General features: G+C 34.9%; 1 protein-coding gene across 1 annotated transcript in view; it reads right to left on the bottom strand.

The window, feature by feature from the left end:
* Positions 1-1,140: 1,140 nt before the first annotated feature.
* The window catches only part of WDR37 (WD repeat domain 37), a 91,384-nt gene continuing 80,606 nt past the window's right edge, over positions 1,141-11,918 (bottom strand). Inside the window, exons 11-13 of the mRNA XM_042782245.1 lie at positions 6,599-6,733; positions 5,774-5,888; positions 1,141-1,272 (exon numbers count right to left, since the gene is read on the bottom strand). Of these exons, the coding sequence (XP_042638179.1) occupies positions 1,141-1,272; positions 5,774-5,888; positions 6,599-6,733 (382 nt within the window). The remainder of the gene's footprint in view (positions 1,273-5,773; positions 5,889-6,598; positions 6,734-11,918) is intronic.

Genomic DNA, 11,918 nt, shown 5'->3' with positions numbered 1-11,918 from the left:
CATCTTGTGACCTATACATTATTTGTCGTGGTTATGACCTTACATGCCTAATCAACAAATGTTCAGGATACATTTGATACGATTGTCTTTCTTGCCTTCTAAACTGAACTCAATATTCCAGCTATAAATCGAAAGTGCTTTAACTAGGCAACAGTAAGACTCCAAAGATTTCCAAATACATTTATTTTTGAGGTAGTACTCATTTATTTGCATTGTTGGCTCTCAAATACCACCACCAAGGAAGTGAACCCATTTAGAAATAGATTTTGTTTTCAGGTAACAGGTTCTTCTTACAAAGGTCAAGTCACATTCAATGGATAAGTCATCCGAAACTTCCATAAACTGTTTATAACCATAGCTATAAACTAAAGTGCTTTCGATTTTGCTTCAATATATTTCAGTGATTAGAATCGTTATATTTTTATATAAATTTGCTAATATGAGACCACAGGAGATTGAAATGATTTTCTATAAAAAGAGCAGAAAACTTTTTCTTTTCAAAAGAAATTCTCCGAATGTTGCAAACTCAACATTCTTTGCTTATTATTATTATTATTTTTTTTTTTTTTTGGTAACTTCTAAAATCCAAAGTATTTTTACAGAACTGTAACAGAAATTAGAGTTGAAGTTGAAGTACATGCTAAAACTTCATACAGAAGGTAAACATGAAATCTTTGATCATCACTGCCATTCATTATCTAACTCAAATTTAGCTGTGCAATCTTTTCAATGCAAGGTAGATATGTATATTATTCCAGAAAATGCAACAGACTACTGTATTCCTCACAATAAGTACATAGGTTTCACATTTGATCCACACAAATGTAATGCCCTACTGTTCCTCTGTCAAACGCTGAGTAACTCATGAGCATGTGAAGTGCTACATGGAAAGTGAACTTCATTTCTACTGACCAGAGGATGCCAATACACAAAAGGTCATATATGAGACGAAAATAAGGAAAAAAATATGAGCACACATTTTCCTGTACATTTCATGCAAACTGGGTACAATTTGAAAAGAACATATAAAGCACTCTTTTCAGGGTCAAACTCTCACAAAAAGGGCAGATTAATATGCAGAAAAGTCTGCACCAGTTAAAGGTCCATGGCAAACAATGAAACAAAGGAATATCGGCTTTCTTATTTTTCTTGTAATAGTGCAGGGATGTTTATGTTCCAGCCAATAGCTTGCCTATCAAACCCACAAGTAAACAGATTGCATATAGGGTGGTCTTCACTCCAAGCCGAGCAGCATACCATTCTTCTATGGCCCTATTAACAATCAGACAAACCAAAATTAATGTATTATTCTGAAAACATATTCCCCCTTAAATTTCTAAAGCCTTAACCAAATTAACAACTATGTAACTCAAAGCAAAAGAAAAACAATTAACAAAAAAGATTAGTCCAAGTGAGGCTAAAATGAAAGCCGCAATGTGGGCTTTAAGTAATACAGTTGCAGAAAAGCTTAAATAAAGGACTAAAACACATAATAAATTTAATAGGATCCATACAAAAATATTTTTAAATTGTTTAAGAAAGTAAGGTTATAGCTAGATAGAAAAAATAAAATAAAATAACCAATTTACAATTTCTGAATAAATAAATGAGGCCAGATAATATTTTCAAGTAAAATAAAATTCACTCAAGGATCTCAAATACCATTAACAAGCAAGTGGTTCAGGCAATGAAGGAGTTAGAAAAAAATACATTTGGAGCCAAAATAAATGGCCTTTCAAGTAGATTCTTAGTATTTTCAGGAATCCCTGTTAAGTATCAGAATGTTGGAAAAAAAAAAAATCACAAAAAATTTGACAAAATTTATAGTGTTGAATATTTAGCATGTGTGTGTGCATGCATGCATTCAAACATTTAACACAATGCATAAGTATGTTTGCAAACAACGTCTTAGCACATTTTCTAAATTAATGTGATTGTAATATGATATTATTATATCTTTAAATAAGGTACAAAAATCAGAATTAAGAAAAACTGACAGAAATTCAGTAAGTAAAAGAAATACTCCAAAGAACGGTATGAAATGTTGCCTGTAAAACCATTTAAATATATTAAATAGAGGTTTTTATACTTTCAGAGAGAAAATTATGCTAGGCCACAAAAACAAACTTCTTGTGAGAGAAGGCCAGATAGTAAAGGGAAATAAAAGTTGTCTTCTTCTTCTTTGTTAATAACCTAAATAAAAAGAATTAGCAGTACGTTCATTAATTGTATGGGCACCTATTTAAGAACTGGGGAGGGGAGAGACCACATGGAGCCTACACAAAGATAGTTATGAAAAGAAAAAAAAAAAAAAGCTAAATAGTGGCAAACCTGGAAGCGAAATCTCCTAGTTTTACAATTCGACACTTTCATCTAATGTCATAGTGTGCTGACAAGACAGTGTCCCAGATCATCAGCTACCCAGAAATAAAAAGGTCCCACAAACAGATTTTGAAAATGCTCCACCCCCTCCGGGAAGAGTCACAATAGGCACCAGCATAATAAAAGCTCTGACTCTTGTAAAGAATCTTGTTTAAGTTTGGTTAAACCTTCACTTCACAAATTTACTGGATAACAGATTATTTTCCTTGTCATTCCTTTTAACTTTCTAACGAGCTTGCTTTCCTTGAAACACATTTTTGGGAAATGTCATTTATACTTTCCCAAAGGTAATACAATTTCAGTTTAAAATATTTTCTTAGTTCCATTAACTCTAGGTAACAAAACTTCTAAACATTTTTTTTTGTTTTTGCGCTTTTAAAATCTGTTGGTTGAAAGAAGCTAGCATGACATAAGCCAGTGATTTCCAGCTGTGGTTTTGTGACACTGAAAAACACTTATTTCTCTGAAGAAGGTAACAAATTCACAATGAAGTTAACTGTAATTCATTAATCTTACAAATAAATCAATTTCCCTCTGGGCCTAGAATTGAATTCACTCCTGCAGTTTAACTCTCATTCAAACAATAGACATGACTACAAGCTGAACTCCTACACCAGGGAAATGCACTCCTTAGAACAACCAACCACAGGAGATCAGAAGGGCAGCATCTGCACAAGGAGAAAGGCAGGGAGACAGCAATGCATAGGGAAGAAGGACACAGGGACAGGGTAACCGCAGGGAGGAGAGCTGTTACACTGCAGGGATCGTAATCAGTGTCATGCAACAAAACGTACATGAACTGTTGAATGTAAAATGAATCTGCTTTGTAAAATTTCACCCAAATCACAATAAAAAGTTTAAAAAATATATATATTTCATGTACTACAACAGAATTCTACAATTTCAAGGAGGTTGAAAGTTGGAGAAAATTAAACATGAAACAATCCATATGGAATTACGACACAAACAACAATTTAGACCTCTTATTCTCTTATGTAATAAAGTCACACAAATTCTCATAAATTTTTTTTCTAGAATGCAAACTTTCAATGCTGCATAGCAATTTACACACAGAGAACATTTAAATAAGTACATTTTACTGTGTTAAAGATGCAGCTTAGAAGATATAAATGATTATATATATATACACACACACACACATATATAATTATTATTGATATATAACTGCTTGGCAATTAGCAAAATATGAAAAAATTCCCCTGGACAAGTCAGGATTTGTGAAAAATGTTTACTTAAAATAATTTCATAAGTAATTTTTCTGTGATGTGAACTTCCATAAAAAGGTAAGGAACTTTTAACAGTGAACTAACTTACAAACTGTTAAAACTACTTTGTGTAAATGCACAGTTTTGGGGAAGTTGATTTCACTTAAAGAAAAGTGGTGCTATGTTGGTGACAAATCTATCTACCTAACTGTCTTGGTCTATAGTTTTAAAGTACAAATATACTGCAGAACTATGAAATGTACTTTGAGGCTTTAGGCAGTGAAATTACAACTGGTGTAAATTAATGCAGCAGCGTGTGTAAGGGTGTGTCACTGGTGGAGAATGTTGTATTAAAAACTAAAGCCACCAAACTCACTGTCCTCGAGACAGATCCAACTCATAGCGACCCTTCCTTGGGTTTCCAAGGTGATATCACTACAGAAGTAGATTGCCCAACCTTCCTTCTGGGGAGTGGATGGTGGGTTTGAACTGCCAGCCTTCTGGTTAGCAGTCAAAATGCCTTAGGCACTACACCACCAGAGCTCTCATTGTATTCAAAAGGCAGGCTGAAAAGTAACTAGTCAGAGGTAGATATGTACTCACACACACAACTGACTAGCAAGATCAGGGAATGCACTCAGTTAAAAAAAATAATAACTAACTGGCTTTTCATCACACAGATCTTAAGAAGACACTCAAACCAGGATGCCGCACCCATATACTCTATGGTAATACATCCCTTAGAGCAATAGATCATGGGACACCAGAGGACCAACATTCAAACTGAGGAAATGCAGGACAAACAGGAGTGCATAAATATGAGGGGCACAGGGGGAGGTTTGCAGGGTAGGGAGGGGAAGAGACTGGGTTAGGGCTGGACATGGCGAATGGGGAATGAAACTAAATGTACGTGTTATGTTGAACGTAAAACAAGCTCCTAAAATAAAATTAAAAAAAAAAAAAAAAAAGACGACATTCAGAGATGAAAAGGAAAAAAAAAATTAAAAATTAAAGCATGATTGTGTTGTGTTGTGGGAGTCAATTATATACAAAAATCTAGAGAAACACTGCCTTAACATGTAGAGGTGTTTTTAGTTATTATGTTAACATCAATTAGCTATCAACAAAAAAAGCCTACAAACTCATTCACCATAGAACTTTGGCTCTCAAACTCCAAAGCAGATCAGAATCATGCAGTGGATTTATTTAAATACAGAGTCCCAGGAATCACCTTCAGAGATTCTGATTCCGTAGGTCTGATTTAGTGCCACGGAGTCAAAATTCTTACCAAACATTCCAGGTCATTATGATAGAGGTGGTCTAAAAACCATTTTTCGAGAAACATTGACCTAATGTGTAAAAAGGCTAGCTCTCTAGTTCCATACCTTCTACAAAATTTATATTTTAACAAGGAACAATCCCTTAACTCAAAAGAAAGTAGTATTTAAAATGGAATTCCTTCTTGTCAATGACAACTTCTTTCATATTTCTTCACTGGGGATGGAGGCAAGGATCCTTTCTTAAAGAGGTATGTAAGCCACCACCAATCAATGAGTAATACTGGTCCTACTTCATTATATTAAATACATAAAAGTATTTCCTTTCTACCAATTCAACTGAAAATATCTAAGACTGTGCTTTCCAAAATGCATGTGCTATCGAGTTCTTGAAATGTGGCTAGTGGACCTGAGTTTCTTATTTCATTTAAATTTAAACTTTTAAAATGTTCATTTTTCAAATTTAATGGGAAACTTTTAAGTAGGTGTGGAACAACTTAGGTGTGTAACTATTTTTCCCAACTTAAAATTATATAAAATCTAAATACAGACCAAGTACTTCCAATAAAAAAAAATAAGCATTCAAAGATACAGTCTGAAAATAAGACTAAAATACCCAAAATAATTTCTTTTATTGGTTACATGTTGAAATGATACTATTTTAAATATATCTGGTTAAATAAAATACATTGTTAAAATTAATTTCTCCCATTTATTTTTCAATATGGCTATTAGAAAAGTTAAAGTTTTATATAATGTGCATATAATGTACATCACATTATATTTATATTAGACTATGATGGTTTAACATATAAAACTCCAAGTTCTTCTCTAAAGTTCTTTGTGAATATATATTCTAAGCCTTACAAACAAAAATGATTCTGTTACCTGTCTATTGCTTCGAGGAAGCCTTGCTAATCGCACTCCTGACATATCAAATAATCTAACTTGTCGGTTGTCATGTGGAAGGGCAATGATTTTTTGGCCAACACATACATTAATCCTGCAAAGAAGAGATAAAAGTGAGTTATACTTAAAACAGCGACAGCACAAGTTTTTGAACTAACAAATAATGATGAAGTAGGCGATTTAATATTATTCATATTCCAAGGCAAAATACGTTATTAACTTGCAGGCATCATCTGACCGTCGCATTAATACAAAGGAACCAAATTACTTATATGTAACTACAAGATACACAACTCCCATACACACCTACTCACAATACAGACATACATATATTACTCAAAGGTAAATGTAGAAGATCTATGCCCCCAGAGTATCAATTTCCACATATTAAGCAGAAACTCTACAACATATGGCCACACATGGCTTATTCTTCCAAAGCCTACTACATAAGAGTGATTATATATATGATCACTGAATTTGCATTAACAAAAAAACAAATTCACTGCTGTGGAGTCAGATCCGACTCATAGCCACTCCTCCTTGGGTTTCTGAGGCAGTATCACTATAGAAGTAGATTGCCCAGTCTTCCTTCTGAGGAGTGGCTGGAGTGTTCGAACCACAACCACCTTCTGGTTAGCAGTCAAATGCCATAGGCACTATATTGTCCCAGGAGCTAAACCATTTTTCCCAAGTCTGTATCAATTAAACACTTAATTTACAAAAACAAAACATGAAATTACACTGAACCACTTCCAGTCTTTTATACAATTTAAATACTTTGTATAATGACTAGCTTTATTATACCTGTTAATGGCTGAGTCTGTACGAATAGTTGCAATTGGGGATCTCATATTTTTTAAATCCCAAACTTTCACAGTGCGGTCATCACTGCCTGAGACAACATTATCTCCCACAGTAAACACAGCAGAGGTCACAGTGCTAGAAGTAAAAAATAACAGGAGTCAGAAACCTGGAAAGTAAAATTCCAGTATATTAACAAAGAATCCTCTCAACATTACATAATAAACATAATGTTTTCAGAAACCCTGGCAAGGTAGGTGCAAATGACACTGGTGATGTGGAAGAAGTTTTATAGGTGTCTACTATTGTAAACTGCTCTTAGCTGTTTTAAAAGCTCTCCATATGCGTGCAAAACAAATCTTTTCAATTAAGCACATACTCTTCTACCTCCGGGCAAAGAGCAAAGACAGGTTACCAGAAAAATATGAATTAGAATCTGCCAAAATTTCTATATATTTGTGTCTGGTAGCAGAGTATTAAAAACAAAAAATCTATCCCAATTATAAATTTCATTCATTTTAATTAGAATACTGTGAAAAACAATTCTAGTGTCATTCTTGGAATCTGTTTATATAATCCAAGATTATAATTTTCTTTTAAATCAAATACTCTGAAATAAAACATGAATGATGAGGAAGAACATGGAACAGAAAAGATGTAAGAATCAGATGCTAAAAATCAAAAGTACTATGAAAACAAGAGAAGAGTAAAAGGAAAAAAAAAAGGTATCATTTAGTTTGTTATTTTGACTGTTTTGTAAACTTTACTCTGGAAATTTAGATAATACACTCTGGTGAAGGGCTCAGCTGCTAACCTGAAGATGGGAGGTGTGAACCCACCAGCTGTTCCATGGGAGAAAGATGTGGCAGTCTGCTTCCACAATGGTAACAGCCTAGGAAATCCTACGGGGAAGTTCTACTGTGTTCCACAGGGTTGCTATTAGTCAGAATCGACTCTTTGGCAGTGGATTTGGTTTTTCAGTTTTAACACAGTGGTAAGTATATTAAATATCCTAATTAATGGTGAAATTAGATTAAAATTATCAACAAGAGGAAATATTATCACTCAGATTCCACTGATCGTCTTTGAAGAGACTTAATAAAAATATTTAAAGGAAAACCATAATCTTTCTACCTGCTAAAATCTGTTATAATGGCTGTATAAATTAATTAGCAATGCTATCTTCTAATCAAAGGAAATTCACTGCCCATTGTAGTGAGGAAAGAAATAAAAAATCACATGGGAGGAGAAATTCAGGCTGGAAATAATAAAATGATATTTGAAAAAGAAAAGGTTTAATTCAATAACCCCCATGAGTACCAGAAATGTTTAATAAAAAGAATGTGATAATAAACTTAATTTTTTCCGTTAACTGAGGATTGGAATATCTTATTTTTGCACATACCCTTTAAAATCTTATCAACAATATCATGAATAAGTACTTAAAGGAACATTATGTATTTTTCATTTCAGCATATTGCTTAATGATGCAGAAGAATTCTCATTTTATTCATTCATTTATTCAACAGGACTTAACTACTACATAGCAATGTACTATGTTTCATTAACAACAAATCTTGCCATAACTGGTTCATCTATAAAGATATTACATGACTTTAGGCTAGAGTTGGCAATGCAAATTTACCAAAATTACTGGCCATGTCAGTAATTTTTCAGAAGGACATATGTCAGCTGCCTTACCTCCATAACTGTATCCATGGCCAAAAAATCGGGGTTACTAATTCTGTATAGAAGCTGAAAGTACTTCTCAGTACTCATGTAAGCTATTTAAATCATCCTACAAACATGTAAATTTCTACCTATCAACGTACTGTTATATTCTTTTCTTATCTCCACAAATCATTAATTTAAATAGGCACAAGCAAAGTTTCTACATACTTGATTTACTGGTATCTGCTCTAACTGGGACCATGTATGTTAATTGCTTAGAATTTAGTAATTCTAATTTAAAATGTCAGTTGTTCCTGTCACTTAAGATGTACCACGAAAATTTGATTTCATGTTCTATTCAGACTACCGATTGTGATTAGCACTATCTAGTCACCACGGCCCAATTTATAAAAATTCTCTTAATTTAAATGGACATCGAATTAAGTTCTAATTAAAACTAAGCTCTCCTGCATTAATACAAAGTTTTTTTAGAGCCCAGCAAAGCTACTAAAGAAAATATGAGGAGACATTAAAATCAAGGAATTTCAACAATGTTTCTAAACAACAAAATATGATATAAACCTGAGCAACACCCCCCAGCAACAAAAATTTGGAATTTAATATAATGGTAACAATATTTTAACATATTCCAACTGCATTTTGAAATAGAAGCTTTGCTAAAATGCATGTATCAGTAGTGTGAATTAGTTCATACTTAATGGGCATACAGGGAATGAAGACTGGAATTTAATGTGGGAGTCGCACAGGTTCACATTAACTTTCTTTAGCATATAAATGTTTTGTTCTATCAAGTAATACAAGTTGAATGCAAAAAAAACAGTAATGCTACTAACTATTCAGCCCTGTCTCCAGTTCCTTCATCACCTTCGTTCTCCTCTAGTTGGTCAGGTTCCCATTGTGTAGCAGCCAGACTTACCCCAGAACTCATGCTAGCACATGAATATGACAGAGCTATAAAGTCACTGTTACAATCCAGTTGGCCCATGTTCACCTTTGCAGTTTCACCAGATCAAGTGACCTGTGGTCAGCAATAATACCCCAGGGATACAGATTTCAACTCAGTCCAAGAAAGGACTTTCTAACAGGGTTTCTCTGGAGGGAAGCACATTGCCAAGTGGTAGGATGAGCTCTAACAGTAGATGTAGTCCCTCACTATAAACCTGGGAGAGAGGTTTCAGAGACCAAGTACACAGTGACCAGAAGACAGAGAATGAACCCTGGGGCTGATCCCAGCTCTGAGAACCAATTTCTAGTGACTAGGAGAGCTGGGATTCCAGGCACCTCCTCTGCCCTGTTCTGCCTAATTGTAGCGATATAATAAGTCTCTCCTTGCCTCAGTTTCCTCTAAGGGGTCTTGACATAATATTTCGATCTGGCTCCTACAAACCTTGTACCTATAAGACATGACTTCTATTGCAGCCCCACCCAAGCCTTTAAGTGGACACACTTAGACCTACTAGAAATGAAGGGCACTGGGCTGACCCTAAGCCTGATGCCAAGCCCTGATTCATGCCTTTGTGGCTTAATCTGCACACACAAAAAAACAAATGAAACTCACTGCCATTGAGTCGATTCTGACTTATAGTGACCCCTATTGGGTTTTAAAAGCAATAAATCATTATGGAAGTAAAGTGCACTGTCTTCCTTCTACAGAATGGCTGGTGGGTTTGAATTGCCAGCTTTCTGGTGAGTAGTCAAATGCCTTAGGCACTGCACCACCAGAGCACCTTAATCTGTACACAGGGTGACCAGTTCCTATTCCAAAGTTCCACTGGTTGCTAGTGAGTGCATATCCTGGTGTGGGTTTTGGGAGCTTCCAGGGGCTGAACCTTTGTGTCCAGGACAGCTTCTCCCCTCACCCCAGCTCTCTTTTCTCAAGGTGAGAGGAGTTACACAGGCTTAACAGTCCCTCTGCATCAGAGTAGTCCAAGTGGTCCAAGGTTGTTGTTGTTATGTGCCATAGAGTCATCTCTGACTCATAGCAACCCTTCCTTGGGTTTCCAAGCTGTTATCTCTATGGAAATAAATAGCCCAATCTGCCCTCTGAGGAGTGGCTGGTGGGTTTGAACCAGCAATCTTTAAATGCCTTAGGCACCACACCCTAAATGGTCAGATCAGGTTGGATACAACTGGGCTGCTGTGTACTATGTGGCCCCAGCTCAACCCACAACCAGAGTTTTGGGCTAGTGTTTTCCTGTGTCCCTAATTCTATTTTCCTCATAATTCTTATAATTTTTAGCGCACAAATTGACCAGATTCAGCTTTTCTAGTAATCATTTATCATACTGTAGCAGAAATGGCCATGCACAATATTTTAAATATATCAAAAAAGTAGTTAATATTGTAAAATCAAAGTTAGAGCACAGTAAAATTACATAAACTTTTAGAGTAGTTGGAAGAATCCCATTTCTATATAAAATTACTTTGAGAAATTTAAATCTTAAAGCAGACCTACTTATTAGGAAACAAATATACAAACAAACAAAATATATTTACTCAGTGAAATGTTTTAAGAAGGAAGGATAACATCAATTTGACTAAAACCAAAATCACTGCCGTCAAGTCAGATCCAACTCATAGGAACCCCTCCTTGATTTTCCAAGGCAGTATCACTACTGTAGTAGATTGCCCAACCTTCCTTCTGAAGAGTGGCTGGTGGGTTTGAACCATATCAAGAATATATGCATTACATATGGGAAGCGAGGAAGACAATATCAAGAATGAGTCCTAGAGTAGTGGATCATGGGACAGGATGAACAATATCGTCATTCACCGCAATAGGGAATAACAGAAAAAGACAAGGGGTGGGAAGCAGATCATGAATCTGGTGTTAGACATGTTACATTTGAGGTGCCTATGAGATAACCAACTGAAGATAAATTCAAGAAAACAGTCAGTTACACTGGTATAGGCTGGGCTAGAGGTTTAAATCTAAATGTCTCCTATAAGTAATAGCATAACTGAAGTCTCTGGAATAGATGAGAACTACCTTGTTTAAAGTCAAAAGCCTTGTTTCTATACTCCCCTGAAATCTGAACTGTGAGAACAGGTTAAAAAAAAAAACAGTATTCTTCTACATAGATAAGGATAGATTGTAATCCATCTCTTTATTGAAACAATAGAGTGACCAACTGAAACAGTGATTCCTTGCCCAGTGCAAGACATATGCTCAGAAGAGACCTGAAAATACTCTAATTTTCACCATGAGCTGATTTCTAGAATCAGTGCAAGCCTGGCTAAATGTTGAAGAAAAAACCCCACCACAGAGTCAATCTGCAAAAATTAGGCAAGGTACTTTAATCCTTTTCTTTTTTTTAGCTTCTGGTATTCAAGAAAGTATCTGTCAAAATAGATAAAAAGATAAAAGGCAGACTTCAGTGACAACACACAATAAGGAATACAATTTTGCAAAATCACTTGAGAAACTCACTAAACAAATGGACTACTACAATCTTCAACAATCAAAAAACAAAGTTTGGAAAACGAGAATCTGATTTCCAGAGTTACTATACATTTAAATGTACAGTTCATACAAAAAAAATAAATCACAAAACAAACAGGAACATTCAAGAAACAAAATGAACAAAAACTATCTCTGAGGAAGTCCAGACACTGGAATTACAAGATATTA

Source organism: Orycteropus afer, unplaced genomic scaffold (assembly GCF_000298275.1).
Source record: "Orycteropus afer afer isolate SDZICR_OR568_19922 unplaced genomic scaffold, OryAfe1.0 scaffold00271, whole genome shotgun sequence".
Classification (NCBI taxonomy): Eukaryota; Metazoa; Chordata; class Mammalia; order Tubulidentata; family Orycteropodidae; genus Orycteropus; species Orycteropus afer.
Note: the sequence above shows the minus strand (reverse complement) of the source record. Positions and strands in the feature narration are given on the sequence as shown.